General features: G+C 46.2%; 2 protein-coding genes across 4 annotated transcripts in view; both read right to left on the bottom strand.

Moving 5' to 3' along the window:
* Positions 1-22455, bottom strand: part of LOC138468292 (beta-1,3-galactosyltransferase 2-like) — a 268296-nt gene that overhangs the window by 124746 nt on the left and 121095 nt on the right. For all 3 annotated transcript variants that reach the window (XM_069608780.1, XM_069608779.1, XM_069608778.1), the window contains one exon: positions 18004-18151. The gene's annotated coding sequence lies outside the window, so the exon portion shown is untranslated. The remainder of the gene's footprint in view (positions 1-18003; positions 18152-22455) is intronic.
* Positions 11175-13769, bottom strand: LOC138467350 (caldesmon-like). Its single transcript, XM_069607317.1, has one exon. It carries the CDS (start codon positions 13767-13769, stop codon positions 11175-11177), a length of 2595 nt encoding a protein of 864 aa, XP_069463418.1.

The following is a 22455-nucleotide window of genomic DNA, read 5'->3' as shown; positions in this document are numbered from 1 at the left end:
CCGGAGTGACCTATTATACCCATAGTGGCCTATTATACCTGATGTGAGGCAGACCCCAGAGTGGCCTATTATACCTGATGTAAGGCAGAACCCAGAATGGCCTATTATACCCATTGCGGCCTATTATACCTGATGTAAGGCAGACCCCATTGCGGCCTATTATACCTGATGTGAGGCAGACCCCAGAGTGGCCTATTATACCTGATGTAAGGCAGATCCCAGAGTGGCCTATTATACCCATAGTGGCCTATTATACCTGATGTGAGGCAGACCCCAGAGTGGCCCATTTTATGCCTGATGTAAGGCAGAACCCAGAGTGGCCTATTATACCCATAGTGGCCTATTATACCTGATGTGAGGCAGACCCCAGAGTGGCCTATTATACCTGATGTAAGGCAGAACCCAGAGTGGCCTATTATACCCATTGCGGCCTATTATACCTGATGTAAGGCAGGTCCCATTGCGGCCTATTATACCTGATGTGAGGCAGACCCCAGAGTGGCCTATTATACCTGATGTAAGGCAGAACCAAGAGTGGCCTTTTATACCCATAGTGTCCTATTATACCTGATGTGAGGCAGACCCCAAAGTGGCCTATTATACCCATAGTGGCCTATTATACCTGATGTAAGGCAGAACCCAGAGTGGCCTATTATATCCATAGTGGCCTATTATACCTGATGTAAGGCAGAACCCAGAGTGGCCTATTATACTCATAGTGGCCTATTATACCTGATGTGAGGCAGACCCCAGACTCGCCTAATATACCCATAGTGGCCTATTATAGCTGATGTAAGGCAGAACCCAGAGTGGCCTATTATACCTGATGTGAGGCAGACCCCAGAGTGGCCTATTATACCCATAGTGGCCTATTATACCTGATGTGAGGCAGAACCCAGAGTGGCCTATTATACTCATAGTGGCCTATTATACCTGATGTGAGGCAGACCCCAGACTGTCCTATTATACCCATAGTGGCCTATTATACCTGATGTAAGGCAGAACCCAGAGTGGCCTATTATACCCATAGTGGCCTATTATACCTGATGTGAGGCAGACCCCAGACTGTCCTATTATACCCATAGTGGCCTATTATACCTGATGTAAGGCAGAACCCAGAGTGTCCTATTATACCCATAGTGGCCTATTATACCTGATGTGAGGCAGACCCCAGAGTGGCCTATTATACCCATTGTGGCCTATTATACCTGATGTAAGGCAGACCCGACAGTGGCCTATTATACCTGATGTAAGGCAGAACCCAGAGTGGCCTATTATACCCATAGTGGCCTATTATACCTGATGTGAGGCAGACCCCAGACTGTCCTATTATACCCATAGTGGCCTATTATACCTGATGTAAGGCAGAACCCAGAGTGGCCTATTATACCCATAGTGGCCTATTATACCTGATGTGAGGCAGACCCCAGAGTGGCCTATTATACCCATAGTGGCCTATTATAGCTGATGTAAGGCAGAACCCAGAGTGGCCTATTATACCTGATGTGAGGCAGACCCCAGAGTGGCCTATTATACCCATAGTGGCCTATTATACCTGATGTGAGGCAGAACCCAGGGTGGCCTATTATACTCATAGTGGCCTATTATACCTGATGTGAGGCAGACCCCAGACTGTCCTATTATACCCATAGTGGCCTATTATACCTGATGTAAGGCAGAACCCAGAGTGGCCTATTATACCCATAGTGGCCTATTATACCTGATGTGAGGCAGACCCCAGACTGTCCTATTATACCCATAGTGGCCTATTCTACCTGATGTAAGGCAGAACCCAGAGTGGCCTATTATACCCATAGTGGCCTATTATACCTGATGTGAGGCAGACCCCAGAGTGGCCTATTATACCCATTGTGGCCTATTATACCTGATGTAAGGCAGACCCGACAGTGGCCTATTATACCTGATATAGGGCAGACCCCACAGTGGCCTATTATACCTGATATAAGGCAGCTATTATACCTGGTGTAAGGCAGATCCCACAGTGGCCTATTTCACCTGATGTAAGGCAGACCCCAGAGTTGCCTAATATACCTGATGTAAGGCAGACCCCAGAGTGGCCTATTATACCTGATGTAAGGCAGATCCTATAGTGGCCTATTATACCTGATTGAAGGCAGACCACAGAGTGGCCTATTATACCTGATGTAAGGCAGATCCCAGAGTGGCCTATTATACCTGATGTAAGACAGAACCCGGAGTGACCTATTATACCCATTGTGGCCTATTATACCTGATGTGAGGCAGACCCCAGAGTGGCCTATTATACCTGATGTAAGGCAGAACCCAGAATGGCCTATTATACCTGATGTAAGGCAGAACCCAGAGTGGCCTATTATACCCATTGCAGCCTATTATACCTGATGTAAGGCAGGTCCCATTGCGGCCTATTATACCTGATGTGAGGCAGACCCCAGAGTGGTCTATTATACCTGATGTAAGGCAGAACCAAGAGTGGCCTTTTATACCCATAGTGTCCTATTATACCTGATGTGAGGCAGACCCCAGAGTGGCCTATTATACCCATAGTGGCCTATTATACCTGATGTAAGGCAGAACCCAGAGTGTCCTATTATATCCATAGTGGCCTATTATACCTGATGTAAGGCAGAACCCAGAGTGGCCTATTATACACATAGTGGCCTATTATACCTGATGTGAGGCAGACCCCAGACTCGCCTAATATACCCATAGTGGCCTATTATAGCTGATGTAAGGCAGAACCCAGAGTGGCCTATTATACCTGATGTGAGGCAGACCCCAGAGTGGCCTATTATACCCATAGTGGCCTATTATACCTGATGTGAGGCAGACCCCAGACTGTCCTATTATACCCATAGTGGCCTATTATACCTGATGTAAGGCAGAACCCAGAGTGGCCTATTATACCCATAGTGGCCTATTATACCTGATGTGAGGCAGACCCCAGACTGTCCTATTATACCCATAGTGGCCTATTATACCTGATGTAAGGCAGAACCCAGAGTGGCCTATTATACCCATAGTGGCCTATTATACCTGATGTGAGGCAGACCCCAGAGTGGCCTATTATACCCATTGTGGCCTATTATACCTGATGTAAGGCAGACCCGACAGTGGCCTATTATACCTGATGTAAGGCAGAACCCAGAGTGGCCTATTATACCCATAGTGGCCTATTATACCTGATGTGAGGCAGACCCCAGACTGTCCTATTATACCCATAGTGGTCTATTATACCTGATGTAAGGCAGAACCCAGAGTGGCCTATTATACCCATAGTGGCCTATTATACCTGATGTGAGGCAGACCCCAGAGTGGCCTATTATACCCATAGTGGCCTATTATAGCTGATGTAAGGCAGAACCCAGAGTGGCCTATTATACCTGATGTGAGGCAGACCCCAGAGTGGCCTTTTATACCCATAGTGGCCTATTATACCTGATGTGAGGCAGAACCCAGGGTGGCCTATTATACTCATAGTGGCCTATTATACCTGATGTGAGGCAGACCCCAGACTGTCCTATTATACCCATAGTGGCCTATTATACCTGATGTAAGGCAGAACCCAGAGTGGCCTATTATACCCATAGTGGCCTATTATACCTGATGTGAGGCAGACCCCAGACTGTCCTATTATACCCATAGTGGCCTATTATACCTGATGTAAGGCAGAACCCAGAGTGGCCTATTATACCCATAGTGGCCTATTATACCTGATGTGAGGCAGACCCCAGAGTGGCCTTTTATACCCATTGTGGCCTATTATACCTGATGTAAGGTAGACCCGACAGTGGCCTATTATACCTGATATAAGGCAGACCCCACAGTGGCCTATTATACCTGATATAAGGCAGCTATTATACCTGGTGTAAGGCAGATCCCACAGTGGCCTATTTCACCTGATGTAAGGCAGACCCCAGAGTTGCCTAATATACCTGATGTAAGGCAGACCCCAGAGTGGCCTATTATACCTGATGTAAGGCAGATCCTATAGTGGCCTATTATACCTGATTGAAGGCAGACCACAGAGTGGCCTATTATACCTGATGTAAGGCAGAACCCAGAGTGGCCTATTATACTCATAGTGGCCTATTATACCTGATGTGAGGCAGAACCCAGAGTGGCCTATTATACCTGATGTAAGGCAGAACCCAGATTGGCCTATTATACCCATAGTGGCCTATTATACCTGATGTGAGGCAGACCCCAGAGTGGCCTATTATACCTGATGTAAGGCAGAACCCAGAGTGGACTAATATACCCATAGTGGCCTATTATACCTGATGTGAGGTAGACCCCCGAGTGGCCTACTATACCTGATGTAAGGCAGAACCCAGAGTGGCCTATTATACCAATAGTGGCCTATTATACCAAATGTGAGGCATACCCCAGAGTGGCCTATTATACCTGATGTAAGGCAGAACCCAGAGTGGCCTATTATACCCATAGTGGCCTATTATACCTGATGTAAGGCAGATCCCACAGTGGCCTATTATACCTGATGTAAGGCAGACCCCACAGTGGCCTATTATACCTGATATAAGACAGACCCCACAGTGGCCTATTATACCTAATATAAGGCAGCTATTATTCCTGATGTAAGGCAGTCCCCAGAGTTGCCTAATATACCTGATGTAAGGCAGACCCCAGAGTGGCCTATTATAGCTGATGTAAGGCAGAACCCAGAGTGGCCTATTATACCCAGAGTGGCCTATTATACCCATAGTGGCCAATTATACCTGATGTGAGGCAGACCCCAGAGTGGCCTATTATACCTGATGTAAGGCAGAACCCAGAGTGGCCTATTATACCCATAGTGGCCTATTATACCTGATGTGAGGCAGACCCCAGAGTGGCCTATTATACCCATATTGGCCTATTATACCTGACGTAAGGCAGATCCCACAGTGGCCTATTATACCTGATGTAAGGCAGACCCCACATAGGCCTATTATACCTGATGTAAGGCAGACCCCACAGTGGCCTATTATACCTGATATAAGGCAGCTTTTATACCTGATGTAAGGCAGATCCCATAGTGGCCTATTATACCTGATGTAAGGCAGACCCCAGAGTGGCCTATTATACCTGATGTAAGGCAGATCCCATAGTGGCCTATTATACCTGATGGAAGGCAGACCCCAGAGTAGCCTATTATACCTGATGTAAGGCAGACCCCAGAGTGGCCTATTATACCTGATGTAAGGCAGAACCCAGATTGGCCTATTATACCCATAGTGGCCTATTATACCTGATGTGAGGCAGACCCCAGAGTGGCCTATTATACCTGATGTGAGGCAGAACCCAGAGTGGCCTATTATACCCATAGTGGCCTATCATACCTGATGTGAGGCAGACCCCAGAGTGGCCTATTATACCTTACGTAAGGCAGACCCCAGAGATGCCTATTATACCTGATGTAAGGCAGACCCCACAGTGGCTATTATACCTGATGTAAGGCAGACCTCAGAGAGGCCTATTATAACTGACGTAAGGCAGACCTCACAGTGGCCTATTATACCTGATGTAAGGCAGACCTCAGAGATGCCTATTATACCTGATGTAAGGCAGACCCCACAGTGGCCTATTATGGTTGCAGGTCAAATGATCTAATTTTTTTGTTTTTTTTTCACATTGTTTTTTTTTTGCTAAAAACCACTTTATTCCCCTAAACGAAAACCTAAAATAATATATATAACTACAAAAAAATGTGATCATTCGACCTGCCGACCAAATTGTGTCGACCTTTTGACTGTCGACCATTTGACTAGACAGCGCCTATTATACCTGATGTAAGGCAGAACCTAGAGTGGCCTATTATACCAGATGTAAGGTAGATATTATACCTGATGTAAGTCAGACCCCACAGTGGACTATTATACCTAATGTAAGGCAGACCTCAGAGTGGCCTATTATACCTGATGTGAGGCAGACCACAGAGAGGCCTATTATACCTAATGTAAGGCAGAACCTAGAGTGGCCTATTATACCTGATGTAAGGTAGACATTATACCTGATGTAAGGCAGATCCCAGAGTGGCCTATTATACCTGATGTAAGGCAGACCCCACAGTGGCCTATTAAACCTGATGTAAGGCAGATCCCAGAGTGGCCTATTATACCTGATGTAAGGCAGATCTCAGAGTGGCCTATTATACCTGATGTAAGGCAGATCCCAGAGTGGCCTATTATACCTGACGTAAGGCAGACCCCACAGTGGCCTAATATACCCGATGTAAGGCAGATCCCAGAGTGGCCTATCATATCTGATGTAAGGCAGACCCCAGAGTGGCTTATTATACCTGATGTAAGGCAGATCCCAGAGTGGCCTATTATACCTGATGTAAAACAGACCCCATAGTGGCCTATTATACCTGTTGTGAGGAAGATCCCATTGTGGCCTATAATACCTGATGTAAGGCAGATCCCAGAGTGGCCTATTATACCCGATGTACGGCAGACCTCACAGTGGCCTATTATACCTGATGTAAGGCAGCTATTATGCCTGAGGTAAGGCAGACTCCAGAGAGGACTATTATACCTGACGTAAGGCAGACCCCATAGTGGCCTATTATACTTGATGTAAGGCAGATGCCAGAGTGGCTTTTTTTTTTTTTTTTTTTTTTTTACTTGCTTTTAATCGGAAAGAAATTTAACGATTTTTACAAGAACCCTTCTTCTTCTACAGATGCGCCAAGGCGCTTTTCACAGTCGTTTTTATGATGACACTTCTGAGGTCGTAGTCGATTTCCGCCTTCTCTCTCGGGAATTACGCTGTTATTTAATTGTTCCTCGTGTTTCGCTTTCAATGGGCGATTTCACTGTCCCGGCCACCTCTGCTGTTTTCATATGGGCCTGTGTGTTGGCAATCTTTTCGAAAGCAAGGTCTATCAATTTTACTGCCGCTATGGTCCATCTCGTTGTTTCTCCTGAGATTAATCTATTCCAGACCGCCTCTTCATCTAGCATCGTCGCCCCTTGCAGACATGATTGTAGATATCTGTCTCTATTTGTGCTGGTTTTTGGGCATCTTAGGACTAGATGTTGCAATGTTTCCACTTCTTCTTTATTTTTGCATAGGCGGCAACTGTTATCCATTTTTGATGATCTAATGGCTAGGATTTGGTGGGTCATCAGCAGGTTTAATCTTGCCTTCAAAAATGTGCTCCTCATCTTCTTATTCGGAAACTTTTTGCAGTAACTCAGCGGCTCTTTCACCCTATTAAACGTCGGTGGAAGGTGGGTGAGTAGCTTATTTGCTCTCGCTGTGTCTACAGTGTGGATCCAATCCATGAGTTCAATTTTTATCTTTACTCGATCTGGATTTTTTTTTAGCTCTTCTTCTGTGCATGATATTTCGTTTAGTGTTTCTTGTATTGTTGTTGCCCAATTGTTGAGCGCTTTGCAGGTGCCCATTTTCAATTCTTCTGCTATCACCGCACATATTGGTAATGAATCAGCCATTATGATTTTTCTATAAAGTCTCAGCTTGCTTTGCTTTACTGATGTAGCTAACGAGACCAGGCCCAATTCCCTTCTAATTGCGGGCATGGAGGTTGATTTGGGTAGGCCTAATACTGCCTTCCACACGTGACCTTCCAATTTTTGCCATATTGCGTTCGGTAAGTTGAGGGCGGCTTCCATTCCATAGGTGATAGAAGGCACAACCTTTGCCTTGTAAAATTTTATTGCTGGAACAATGGAAAATTTCCCAAATTTTTTGTCAACCAGTCTAGTTTGTGCCGTGAGTCTTTTGACCTTGTCCCATAACTGATCTTGTATTGCGTTGTCGCCTGCTGATCTGTCCAAGGTTACCCCTAGGTATTTGAACTTGTCGACTACTTCCAATTTGGCGTTCTCCAAATGCCAATTTGGCTGCTTTGTATTTTTGTTTGCGATTTTTTCAAAGACCATCACTTTAGTTTTTGTTGTGTTGATTTCCAAATGATTTGTTGACATATAGTTTGCCAGATTGTTCAGTTTTCGTTGCAGCCCAATTGGTGTTTGGTCGATAATGATGGCGTCGTCTGCGTACCATAGTCTTGGTATCATTTCATTTCCAATTTTTGGTGGGAAAGCTCTTATTTTTTTTTCTTCGATCTGGTAGTCCCCCAAGAAAGCAATGAACAGGGCTGGAGCTAATGGGCAGCCCTGTTTTACACCTCGCTGGATTGCAATCTCTTCCGACAAGATGCCTTGTTTATTCAGTTTTACTCTGATTTTTGTGTTTTCATGAAGCGCTTTTATTGGGGCCATGATGGACGTTGGGCATTCCCACTTGCTCAGTTTTAGCCATAGTTTTTCTCGATCAATTTTATCAAAAGCTTTTGATAGATCTACGAATGCCAGGTAGATTTTTGGGGCACCTTCTTTTACTTTCGCTTTCAAGATCTGTATGATCAATATATTTATTGTCGTGCCTCCCTTCTTCTGAAATCCTGTCTGAAAAATGTCGAAGCAGGGTGCAGTCTTTGCCCATGTCCCAAAGTGGGTCAACAGCTGGGTTGCGTAGATTTTGCCCACAATGTCTAACAGTGCTATGGGCCTATAGCTTTCAGGGTCTTCTCTTTCGCCTTTTTTGTACACTGGCACAATTATGGCCTTTAGCCATGTTTCCGGCACCATTTTTGTCTGGGCACAGTGTGAGAAGATTTTACTTATTAGCACTGCCCAAGCGTTCGCCGATTGCTTTAGGTCGATATTTGACAACCCGTCCGGTCCTGGGGCCCTTGATGTTTTTGATGGTTTTTTCAATGTCTGTGGTGTTAGCCACGTTCACCCAAATGGCTGTCATGTCTGGTAATCCTTTAGTTGTTTGCGTTTTCGGTCGCTCAAATTGTGTCGTTAGATATGATTTCCAACTTGACTCAGGGACTTGATTTGTCAGTTCCGGTGGCTTCGAGGGATTTGTTGCTTTGATTATTCTCCAGAAATCACTTGTTTTCTTTGAACCAAGGCTTTTCAACATTTTTTCCGCATCTTGTTGGTACATCCATAATCTATGTTGCTTTAGCCAATGATTATATTTCTTAGCCTCCCTCTGCCAGTTTTCCCAGTCTTCCTGCTGGTCTCTTTTTATTGCAATTTTTCTTAACCTCCTCACCACTTTTCTTCTTTCAACCACAAGTTTGTCATATGTGTGCAATGCATTAGATGTTTTCTTCTGTTGACTCCTCGCTGGTTTTTTGTATGGTATTAGCAATGGTATGTAGTTCGGTCGAGTTTGTGGTGCTTTTTCTTGGGCTTCCTCTGGGAGTCTATATCTTGCTGTTATCGTTTTTACATCTTCTTCTGTTAGACGAATTCTAGATTGCTGGTTGTTTATTTCAAGGTTGTGTTTGTACATATGATTTTCTGTTTGTGATCCTGTTCATTTGCATGTCAGCAGATTGTGATCACTGTGTGTGATTCTTTGAACTTTGTATTCTTCAATTCTAGGTAGGAATTCTGTCGACACAAAGATGTAATCTAGGGTAGCTTTTGCATTCACACTCTCCCAAGTTGGGATGTTCTTTTGTTTCGGAAATAGAGCTGCGATGTTATGAAAATTTCTTGGTTTGATCAGGGTCTCCCATGCGGCACCTCTCTCGCGGGTCGTGTCTTGACACTTTCCCAACTTTGTTTCTTTGTTCCCCTCCCTGCAATCGGCGTTTAGGTCACCACATATGATGATGTCCGCATTCATGTGTACTGTTTTGATTTCGTCTATCACCTCTGCCATTTTTGCGCAGTACGTTTTGTTTGTCATCTTTTGGGGGTTCCAATACGTGTTTATTATGATGACTTGGTTGCCATTTCTCTTGCTATTTGATTTTCCTTCGTCGGTCCATGTCGTCAGTATTACTAGCATCTCATATGATTCATGTAATTTTATCGGTGTTGCCAGGCCTACTCCCATTTTCGTTGCTGTCAACAGACCTGAGGATGGTCGGCCTAACAAGCCCTTGCTTGCAGGTGCTATTTCCACTACGTAGCCGTCTAGGCCGGGTTTTTCTTGTAGCCAAGTTTCTTGTAGACATATGATGTCTAGTGCGCCTAGGTCCACGTCGCCCGGTCTGGTTAAATGCATGTATCCTCTTGTGTTCCATGACCCCAGGATGAAACATTTCTTGCTTTCTTTTTGGTCACCACTACTTTGTTCATCCCCCGTAGGTGCCGGTGACCACGTTAATTGCTAGTTTTCTGTTTTGCCCATTAAGGCTGCTTTTAGCCATGCTAGCGGGCCCGTGTTTATTGACATCTCCTTTGTTTGTCTCGGAGGTGATTTCTTTGCTCTCTCGTTTCTACTGTGGCGGCCAGTTCTCTCTGGGCTAAAATGTCTATGAGCGCGTCTTTGTTCCACTCTCCGGTGTAGGTTATGATGTACTGAGCCCGTGTCCTGGTGCTCCGTCCTTGACTGCGTGTTTTGTTGTTGTTTTTCGTCCTTATGGTATCTTCGGTTCTCTTTTCTGTCTTCCGTTCGTCCATACTCCAATTCCCAATCGATACCCCTTTCTTCTCTATGTTTTCCTAGTCTGTTAGATCGATACCGCTCTTCTGTCCGTGAAATAAAATGGTATGGCCTTCTTTCTTTTTCATCGTACTTAGGGTCTTTCTTTTCTTTTTGTGTTTCTCTTTTTATTTCTGTCAACCCAAACCCATTTTGGAACATTTCAGTAGCTGCGTTTACTTCCGTTTCTTGCCGGATTGGTTCTTTCACGTGGATGTATGCCTTCGCGATCTTTCCTCTATGATAAGGCTCTACTAACGTAATATCTTCTGTTTTTATCATTTTCAGCGCGTTCATTTTGCTCATTAATTTCAAAATCGTCTTCCTATTTAGGATCATGTATCCGCTTTTTGGGTCTAATTGCTCAAGTTTGAATATACGTTCTTGTTTTTCAGCTTTCGACATGCCAGTTTTTTTGTTATTCTCTGGACTTATTATCACCTGTTTTCGGTGTGTTGTTAACCGCTCACTTATTCTTTGCTCTTTTGAGGGCTTTCGTTCTTCTTCTCTGTTCTTTTTTGTGTCTCCCTTTCTCTCCTCATTTGGGTCTCACTTGCCTCTGGACTTCTTTTTGGTGTTTGGGGTTTCATGTTTTGTCTAATTTCTATTTCTTTCTCTTCTTCTTTTTGCTTTTGTGTTTGCTGATCTGTGTTCACCTCCATCACAGAGTTGTTGGAGGCGGTCTCTCAATGCTGGGACAAATTCATCAAATCTGTGTCGCTCGTCAAATCTTCGACCGAGAAGGGGGAGCTGCTCGTTTTGTCTCTTTTCCTTTCTCTCTGACTTTTTTCTGAACTTTCCTCTCTGATTTTTTCTTTTTTTTTTTCTTTTAGTTTTTCTGCTTCCTGCTGCTCCACCTTCTCTGTCGTCGGATCTTTGTCAGCCTTGTCATTTTTTTTTAGTTTCAATATCACTGGAACTTTTTTCTGGGGATGATTTTGGAGTCCCGATTTGATTGGGTATGTTTGTGGGGGTTTGGACCTTTCCTCCATCACTTCCTTTATCTCATGGTCTTCTTTGTGTCTATCTGTTGTTACCGCATTTTTACTTTCCCGCTCTGATTTTATTTTGGTTTTCTGGTCCTCCTCCTTTGTCCCCCTTTTTAAGCACTCAATTTGTTTCTTTAAATCCTCCAATTCTTTTTCCCACCCTTTCTTGTAGGCGTCATTTCTTTCTTCTACAGCTGTGATGTATCCTTCTATATGTGTGATTTTCGTGGACATAGAGGCCAGAATTGATGTGTTATCTTGTATTCCTTCTTTTATTGTTTGATATAGTTTGCAATATGGCGCCAGTGCTATCGTTATTGCAGACATGATTGTTAGTAGGTCCGGTTTTTTACTTGGGGACTCCTTTTGTATCGGCGTGTCTAATTCACTTATCCTTCTGTTTTTCGGCGATTTTGGTGTACTGGCTATTTTCCCTGGCGTTGCCATTTTTTCTGTGAATAGGCTATTGCTTAACCTGGTTCTGTGTGATTTTTCCTCCAACCTTCTACACTTAGGTTTTTCTTTCTGTGTTTCTCTTTGTTGGTTCTCTCTATGTAGTTCTCTTACTTTCTCCGGGGTACGAAGTAGCTGGTCTGAATTCGGGTGTGCTTTTGCCTCATCTGGGCAGTCCACGTTTTGTCGTTGATCTTTTGGTTGGAGCACCCTCTCCCGGGCCAGGGCCTGTCTTTGGTTGTCGTCTTCAAGCGTTACGGTATTTCCCCCTCCTTCAGAGGGCTCCTCCTGATGTTTTTTGAAGGTGCTTTGCTTCCGTCTTTCTTCTCTTTCTTCTATTTGTCGCCGGATTGCTTTTGCCGCATTCTTTTTTTCTTGCAGGAGCTGCGACAGACCTGCAGCTGGCGGTCCTTCTAGCCCCAAGGTGACCCCGGGGGTCTGTTGGCTGTCCCCTCCGGAATTTACCTCGACCGCTTCCAGCAGTTCTGCATCAGATAGATCGTTTTCCGGGTCTAATTTTCGTTTCTGCTGGTTAAAGAAAAATGCTTTCAATGTTCCTGACAAGGATACTGGCAATGTTCCTTTTTGCATTCCCTCAATTTTTTTTTGCGAGTTCTTTTTTATATTTTCTAATGTCGTTTTCGTTTTTCCTAGCTGTTCACATCCTCTTCCTTTAGTGTTCTTTGTTGTTTTCATTTCGTTCGTCTTTTCTTGTTTTTTTCTTTGCGTTGTTGGTTTATTGGTAGTTATCCTTTTTTTCTGTTTTGCTTTTAAGGCTTTTTTCTCCTGTCCTGTTTCCGAGTCTGAGTCTGACATCCCCGTTTCACTTTCACTCCAACTTTCTTCTGTGCTGCTTTCTTTCCCTTCGTTACTGATGGATTTGTTAATTGGCACTTGCGTCCGATTGTCTTCCCTTTGTTTTGTCTCTTCTCCTATTACATTCTCACTTATGCCCAATTCCTCGTCAGTGTCAACAGACCCTGGTTTCCTGTGTACACTTACTTGTACGCCTGTTTTGGGAACCTTCTCTATTGGCCAGTTTAGCCTTCTTCCTTCCTCATTTTCTTGTGGTAAACTGTCCACCTCCACACTTTCCCTTTCTTGAGTGGTGGTCAGCTTATTAGCCTGGCTCTTTGCCAATTCTGCTATCTGCGTCCCTTTAGTGTTTTCGTCTGGGCTGTCTGTTTGACCTCGAACTTTCTCACGGCGTTTCTCTAGACCACTTCTCTCCATGTTTCCCATCCGCGTGGGGTTCCTCCCAGCCCGCCCTGGGTCAGGCGAGGCAGGCAGGGCTGGCTGTCCTGCTCCGCGGTTTGTTGTCTTTTCCGATGATTTCTTCTCCCTTCGTTCCCTCCTGTCCTCGGCGTCACAGCGCTCCTGCTGAGGGTCCGTCAGTGGCTGCCCTCCGGCTGCCATTTCCTGAAACCCACTCGCCTTAAGAGCGGTGTGCAGGGCACTGTGACCGGTGACCGGTAGGTCTTGCTTTCTTTCACCGCTTAGGTTTATTTGCGGGACTTGTGGTTCTGTTGTTACTTGTGCGTCTTTCTCCTCTGGTTCGCAGGCGCACGACGCTGTCGTCTTGCCCACCTCTCTGAGCTCGTTGTTCGTACTGTTGTAACGAGACCTCGGCGTATGTAGCTCTTTTTTTTCTTCGTGGGCGGTTTCTTCACTGGGAAGCGTCTTAGATTTCAGCCGCCTGGCTGGTGATTTCACGCTCCTTAGACGCCGTTTGCTGTTGTCAGTGTCTGAATCAGCTCCCACCTCGTCCGTTTTTTCATTTTTACTATTTTTTCGCCCTTGCTGTAACGGTATTCTCTCATATTTCTGGGCTGCGGCCATATTGCGTCTGCCTCTGCCCTCGCGGGCTCCCGCGGACTCCAGCAGACTCAACTCTCCTCACCCAACTCCGCTCACCACTCCGCTCTGGTCCAGGGTTTTTAAGCCCTCCCACACGCTGTAGTCGACAGGGGAGAGAGACTCCAGCAGACTCAACTCTCCTCACCCAACTCCGCCTTTTATCCCTGACGTAAGGCAGACCCCGATCCCAGAGCAGCCTATCATACCTGATGTAAGTCAGATCCCAGAGTGGTCCATTATACCAACTGTAAGGTTCATATTATACCTGATGTAATGCAGACCCCAGAGTCGCCTATTATAATTGATGTAAGGCAAATCTCAGAGTGGTCTATTATACCTGATGTAAGGCAGATGCCAGAGTGGCCTATTATACCTGATGTAAGGCAGATCCCAGAGTGGCCTATTATACCTGATGTAAGGCAGATCCCAGAGTGGCCTATTATACCCGATGTAAGGCAGACCCCAGAGTGGCCTATTATACCTGATGTAAGGCAGATCCCAGAGTGGCCTATTATACCCGATGTAAAACAGACCCCATAGTGGCCTATTATACCCGCTGTGAGGAAGATCCCATTGTGGCCTATAATACCTGATGTAAGGCAGATCCCTGAGTGGCCTATTATACCCGATGTAAGGCAGACCTCACAGTGGCCTATTATACCTGATGTAAGGCAGCTATTATGCCTGAGGTAAGGCAGACTCCAGAGAGGAATATTATACCTGACGTAAGGCAGACCCCGTAGTGGCCTATTATACTTGATGTAAGGCAGATGCCAGAGTGGCCTTTTATCCCTGACATAAGGCAGACCCCGCTCCCAGAGCAGCCTATTATACCTGATGTAAGTCAGATCCCAGAGTGGTCCATTATACCAACTGTAACGTTCATATTATACCTGATGTAAGGCAGACCCCAGAGTCGCCTATTATACCTGATGTAAGGCAAATCTCAGAGTGGTCTATTATAACTGATGTAAGGCAGATGCCAGAGTCGCCTATTATACCTGATGTAAGGCAGATCCCAGAGTGGTCTATTATACCTGATGTAAGGTAATTATTATACCTGATGTAAGGCAGATCCCAGAATGGCCTATTATATCTGATGTAAGGTAGATATTATACCTGATGTAAGGTAGATCCCAGAGCGGTCTATTATACCTGATGTAAGGCAGATATTATACCTGATGTAAGGCAGACCCCAGAGTCGCCTATTATACCCGATGTAAGGCAGATATTATACCTGATGTAAGGCAGATATTATACCGGATGTAAGGCAGATCCCATAGTGGCCTATTATACCTGATGTAAGGCAGATATTATACCTGATGTAAGACAGATCCCATAGTTGCCTATTATACCTGATGTAAGGCAGATATTATACCTGATGTAAGGCAGATATTATACCTGAAGTAAGGCAGACCCCAGAGTTGGCTATTATACCCGAAGTTAGGCAGATATTATACCTGATGTAAGGCAGATATTATACTGATGTAAGGCAGACCTCAGAGTCGCCTATAATACCCGATGTAAGGCAGATATTATACCTGATGTAAGGCAGATGTTATACCTGATGTAAGGCAGACCCCAGAGTCACCTATTATACCCGATGTAAGGCTGATATTATACCTGATATAAGGCAGATATTATACTGATGTAAGGCAGTCACCAGAGTCGCCTATTATACTCGATGTAAGGCAGATATTATACCTGATGTAAGGCAAACCCCAGAGTCGCCTATTATACCCGATGTAAGGCAGATAATATACCTTAGGTAAGGCAGACGCCAGAGTCTACTATTATACGCGATGTAAGGCAGATATTATACTTGATGTAAGGCAGATCCCATAGTGGCCTATTATACCCGATGTAAGGTAGATATTATACCTGATGTAAGGCAAATCCCAGAATGGCCTATTATACCTGATGTGAGGTAGATATTATATGTGATGAAAGGCAGATCCCAGAGTGGTCTATTATACCCGATGTAAGGCAGATATTATACCTGATGTAAGGCAGACCCCAGAGTCACCTATTATATCCGATGTAAGGCAGATATTATACCGGATGCAAGGCAGATCCCATAGTGGCCTATTATACCTGATGTTAGGCAGATATTATACCTGATGTAAGGCAGACCCAGAGTCGCCTATTATACCTGATGTAAGGCAGATATTATACCTGATGTAAGGCAGACCCCAGAGTCGCCTATTATACCCGATGTAAGGCAGCTATTATACCTGATGTAAGGCAGATATTATACCTGATGTAAGGCAGATCCCATAGTGGCCTTTTATACCCGATGTAAGGCAGATATACCTGATGTGAGGCAGATCCCAGAGCGGCCTAGTATACCTGAGGTAAGGTAGATATTATACCTGATGTAATTCCGATATAAGGCAGATCCCATAGTGTGAAGGCCTGATGCCCATTCCCAGCTGAGAAGCATCTGAGCAGCTTTCACGCCTCCCCAGTTACCTCAGGGACAATGGGAGCGGCTGCTCTACTCGGTGCTCAATGTCACACTTAATAGCAGAGCTTCCGGTCCATGCCTACCTCAAACCCTCCACGCAGGCGACACCGCCAGGTGAGAAATGTAGAAATACTGCATGTACCTCCCTATTCAGGCTGGGGGCGGTTGTTTCAGCGCAACAGCGTGCAATTCTTGATGACTATTCACTTATTATGCGCTCAGTGTTCACCTCTCTTCAAGCAGCCTGGAATTGCTTCTTTGCCCCTCACGCCCCCCGACTGGCAGTTAGAGGCAGGTGAACCGAGCAAAGGCGAGTGAAAAAGATACAGAGGGTCCTCTGAAGGTGGGGGAGAGGGGTGCAGCAATACAGGGGCGAGAGAGGGAGTGAGAGACTGTGACTGACTGCCAGGCTGTGCCTTAAAGAATGAGAGACTGATTAGAAGGAGAGTGGCGATTGGGGATTAGAACAAGGAAGAGTGACTCGGAGAAGCAGGAGGGGCAAGGACAGGAGGACCAAGAGGGGTTAGGATGAGGAAGCAGGACAAGGAAGAAGGAATACAAAGAGGAAGTGGGATGAGGATGTGAAAGAGAGACTAGAATGAGGAAGAGAGCCTGGGACAAGGAAGAACAGCTACAACGAGGGATTAGGCTGAAGAACAGGGACGAGGAAGAGGGTCTAGGACGAGGAAGAGGGATTAAAAATGAGGAACACATAGAGGGAATAGGAAGAGATACAAGGTAGAGGATGATGGAATAAGAAGAGCGGGAGTGACTAGGAAGGGGGAGAGGGCCTGGGACAAGGAAGAGCAACTACAACGAGGGACTAGGCTGGAGAACAGGGATGAGGAAGAGGGACTAGGATGGGGAAGAGGGCCTTGGACAAGGAAGAACAACTATAACGAGGGACTAGGCTGGAGAACAGGGACGAGGAAGAGGGCCTGGGACGATGAAGTGGGCCTGGGACAAGGAAGAGCAACTATAACGAGGGTCTAGGCTTGAGAACAGGGATGAGGAATAGGGACTAGGATGGGGAAGAGGGCATGGGACAGGGAAGAGGACCTGGGACAAGGAAGAGCAACTACAACCAGGGACTAGGCTGGAGAAGAGGGACGAGGAAGAGGGACTAGGATGGGGAAGAGGGCCTGGGACAAGGAAGAGGGCCTGGGACAAGGAAGAGCAACTACAACGAGGGAATAGGCTGGAGAACAGGGACGAGGAAGAGGGACTAGGATGGGAAGAGGGCCTGGGACAAGGAAGAGCAACTACAACGAGGGCCTAGGCTGGAGAACAGGGATGAAGAATAGGGACTAGGATGGGGAAGAGGGCCTGGGACAAGGAAGAGCAACTACAATGAGGGACTAGGCTGGAGAACAGGGTCGAGGAAGAGGCACTAGGATGAGGAAGAGGTACTGAGACTGACTGAGACCAAATTAATTATAGGGCTTTGAAGTTTTCTTTTGTTTATTAATGCCTTCGCTGAGACATGTTGGCATAAGAAGGTTTGATGAGCGTCAGAACACAGCAAGTAACAAGCTGTGATGCTGTCAACACATGCCAATAGCAGTTTCCATGCCAACCAAATAGTCTAACGCCCTTTCCCTTCACTCCCTTCAGGTCTCTGCAGCATTGTGTTGGCCGCAGGGTGGTGCTAATGCGTCACCATATTTGCCAAAACCAAAAACACTTCCATTTGTTATCATTACTAGTGCATACATTATCAGGCACTGGAGACTACGAACACGGACTCACTTTCAGGATGCAATTAGGGAATTCTGTGATATATTTATTTTAAAAAAGTCGTCGAAGGAGTGGATTCTTGGCATCTGGGCTGAGATGTTATCCAATCCATAACCAGGTAACAGACTTCACACCCAATATCCCCAGCCTTCGATGCTGCCTACGAAAAGAACACAAGAAAAGTATATATACATTTTGGAAAAACAGAATTTCTGTCCAGTAAGAAAATGTAACCAGATATTTTGTATTGTCTGTATATGCTTTTGTAATCACATTATGAATGTATTGCAGAATGTCCGGGTGGTGGCGTCAACCCCGCAGTTTTCTTTTCTCTTTGTTTTTCAAAGATCGAAAGCAATAATCGATCAATTTCGGGGAAACCCTTTTTGGGCTATCACACAATTGTTTACTTTAAGCATTAGGACTATTCCTCAGTTCCCTTAAAACGGAGACAGATTGTCCTTTAATAAAAAAAAGAAATCATGCGTGTGTACAGCGAGGCTGAATACAGGAGTCTCTTTCCCCCCCCCCCCCCACCGCCTCCGCCTTAACGAGTGATGTTTCTGTGCCATTCTTTGTGCTTTGTAAGGATGTGCTGTGACCATGTAACCACTGTCACAAAAAGTATAAGTGCATATTCACCAAAGCAAAAAGGGTTTCAAGTTATTTCAACATCTAACTATTTGCAAAGCAATCTGGAAAAGCACTACCCATCAGAGACACTCAAGGGTCATGCCTCATGACCACCAAGGGCCCGTACCACAAGCATGCACGCCTCGCCCACCCCCAGCACCCAGAGGGCATGGCCTGCGGCTGATCTCTCTGAGCGCATTACCCATGCCAGGCACACCCACAGGCCATGGAACCCAGGGCACATTAGCCATCTTCACTGCACCCACAGCATATGGCCTGGGGACATGCCCTGTGGGTGCAGCACCCCGGGGGAGGCTCATGTGCAGCACCCCTTTCCACAGCCCCCACAGGGCAGTACCCGGTCCCATGCCTTTGAGTACAAGGCGCTTGGCATGGCCAGGTACAGTACCCCTCTCTCTGCAGCACTCCTGTAGCAGGACCTTGCACCAGTCTCGTGGGACACCACATCAGCGGTGTGGGTAGTGCCCAGAGTGCTGCCCGCCACATTATCCACGGAGTGCGGCCTGCAGCCATAGCCTGCCCATACAGAATGTTACATTTATAGGCGATTTGCCCCATGTGTTTTCTTGGGCATGGCATGCCTAGGCTCACCATGGAGTGAGTGATTTCTAGACATACCCACCTTGTACAGAGAGCGCCTCTTCTCAAGCCCTCTCTCCTCTTGGCGCTGCGCCTCATAGAATCCAGTTGAGTCCCACAGTACATTTGGTCCAATTGTACACAGTTCTGCCGTCGTTTCCTTCTCATGCCTTCCTGAACCTCGTATTCATCCCTTGCCCGCCTTTGCTTCTCCCTAACACCAATGAATGTTCTATGATGCGCCTCCTTTGCTCTCTGCCAGGCAAAGCGCTTTGAAGCCATAAACTATGGCCGAAGGCGCTATACGAATGCGCGATAACATAACATATCATAACAAACCCGCTGGCACGGGGACAGGGAGGTAGTAGAGCAGAACACAATACAAGGCAACAACCAGGCCAAGAGGCCAGGAGGGAACAGATGCAACTCTGTGGTCAGGGAACAGATAAGTGCAAGACTTCATCAGGCCACACAAGGCGACAAGTGGCTGAGGTAGAGCAGGCTGGAGAACTAAGAGCAAGGAAGGCTCAGGCCGGGGAGGGAATAGCCTCGGGTTTTTGAGGTTGATAATGGGCACGGTTGCTGTTACTCAATGTAAAAAAAGAACTACAAAACAAAATGGCCTCCCTGGTCATAGAGAGAAGGAAACTCCATGTAGTCCCTTCTTCCTTTCCATGGTGACCATTTCTGTGAAGGGCCGGAACAGCAGGTGTTCCTGGAGTTGGTGAAGGACGAGGTGGGTGTAGGTAAATGGGGCCAGAGGTGGGGTGGGGAAGGAGTAGGTTGTGGGGGGGTAATAGGCGAGGAGCCGGGGGATGGAGGTGCAGGGCAGAGAGGGCTTACCTGCTGGGAGGGAAGACGCAGCCTCCCACTACTGACAATGCTGGGAACGCGGGCCTTCCCATGGGGTGCAGCCGGATATCCAAGCTTCCTGGTCGCCTGGGAGTCCCCATGACACCCACTCCCAGGTGCGAATTGGGAATATACTGGGATTTTGCAAATTGGGCGTGTGCTTACATTTTGAAACTGGAAGTTTACCAGTGTTGACAAACTGGACTGCAAAACTATTTATAGAGAATAATGAAATTGTGTATTTATTTATTTAAAACCTTTCTAAAATGCAAACCAGGTATCCCAGCCCTGTACACAGCAGCACACCAGATAAACCATGCTACGATATAATAATATCCCGGAGAAAGAGCACATGTTTCATATCAGAGAAAAGAAACCCATGAGTCGCTTCCAAAACTAGGCCGTTAGTTTTATCTAAAAGGTGGGCACCCAGTCACGGATTTAAGGGGCACAGGACGTTCATTCCAATTGCAGATAAACAGGAAATAGGGACAGAACTGAACCTCCAGACAGAGATGGGTTTGGATAGACTGGGAACTGAGAGAAAGGATTATACAAACCCGCCCCAGTGCCTTACATGTCACGCAGGCCTCCCAGGAGCTCATGGAATTGGGTCACAATCGAACACATGGTCAAACTTCCTGGCTCCAGAGGTCAGTCTTGGACTAATATGGAGGATCGGTCTCTGAGGGTCGAGAGTGGAGCTACAGAGAACTGGACATGCCAGCATTGCCATAGTCCAGGTGGGAAATAGCTAAGGATGGTATGTTATGGTATTGTGTATTTATATAGCGCCTATACACAGGCAAGTGTTTCAAAGCACCCAAGGATGGCAATGGCAACTGAAAAGCGGAGACTGGCCAGAAAGATTGGAGTGAGCAAAGAGAAGCTGTGAACATTGACGGCTTTAACCAATGATTGAACATGAGGCGTACAAGAAAGGCGCGAGCCAACGGTAAAATCCAGGAGGTAGAAAAGATTGGGAGGACCCCCCTCCACTGGCAAGGAAAGCAGTTCTATTGTCCACACTTAGACAGATTGGTAAATATTAGCATCTCCACACTTAGATAGAATTGTGAACACCAGCCTGCGCCGCTCCTAGATAAGATTGTGAATGTTAGCATGTCCACACTCAGAGATAGAATTGTGAACATTAGCCTGAGTCGCATCTAGATGGAGTTGTAAATATTAGCATGTCCACACTCAGATAGAATTGTGAACATTAGCCTGAGTCGCATCTAGACGGAGTTGTAAATATTAGCATGTCCACACTTAGATAGAATTGTAAATATTAGCATGCCCACACTTAGATAGAATTGTGAACACCAGCCTGCGCCGCTCCTAGATAAGACTGTGAAGGCCAACAAGTGCCACACTTAGAGAAAGCTGTGAATGTTAGCATGCTAAAGATCAGGTAACCGTAAACCACTAAACACTATTACCTCAAACTCTGCATACTTATCTCACTCAAAAACTCACACAAGCATCTCTCGCACCACAAGCCGCACGCACTTCACAACACTGCAACAACACATAAGCCGGAGCAACAGGACACGCAGACTGACACCGATCCAATACCTGCACCAAAGCTCAGTATCTGGTGTATACCGAGCTGAAGCTGCCAACAGAACACCACTCCTCTTACTATCCTACTCCCTCTTCACCTTACTAACCCATCCCACCTTATCGCTTACAGATCCGCCAGAGCGCCTGGAGACCAATTCCGTTGGTGACGGTGCATGGTACAAATACCTTTAACATTTAACACATTTAACAAAGAGACGAAACCTTGTGTCCTTGGGAAGTAAACTGAAGGCGTCTCATCATCCTCGCACTAATCCTCAGAAGGCAGCCCTCCCTCTTCACCACCGATCCCTGCAGGTACACTTGGGTATCGCCAGAGCAACCACATGGGTCAGCGGCTCTTTGCAGGTATTCAAAAAGAGTATGGCTGGCAATATGGACCCCTAAGGCGCACCAAAGGGGAAGAACATTCACGCCCCCATTTACGTGCAGGAAAAGTTGCGCTGGGACCCGAATCCGGGATTTCAAAATCGGGTCCCGGCAAAAACCAGGACTGTAGGCAGCCAGGCTTCCAATCCCCGGACAGGGTTTGGAAAATGTAAAAACTCCCGGGACACCGGGACGGAGCGTGATTTCCCCTGGTCTGTCCTGGGAAAACCAGGACGTCCGGTCACCCTACCAATCTCCCCCTACCTTTATTATTCCCCAAACCCACCCATCCACATACATTTGCAGTAAAATGCGGCAAGACAACAATGCAACCATTTCTGCCTCGATGAAATCTACTGCGGCCAAACCTTGCGTTACCCTCCATTAATTGCCCCGCCCTTGCAAGAGGTCAGTGGGAGGGCCGGG

The sequence above is a fragment of the Ambystoma mexicanum genome, chromosome 4q (genome assembly GCF_040938575.1).
Source record: "Ambystoma mexicanum isolate Mex_15411 chromosome 4q, UKY_AmexF1_1, whole genome shotgun sequence".
NCBI classification, from domain to species: domain Eukaryota; kingdom Metazoa; phylum Chordata; class Amphibia; order Caudata; family Ambystomatidae; genus Ambystoma; species Ambystoma mexicanum.
Note: the sequence above shows the minus strand (reverse complement) of the source record. Positions and strands in the feature narration are given on the sequence as shown.

Coding starts and splice junctions, on each gene's coding strand:
- LOC138467350 (XM_069607317.1), bottom strand. CDS start 13,769: ATGGCCGCAGCCCAGAAATATGAGAGAATACCGTTACAGCAAGGGCGA.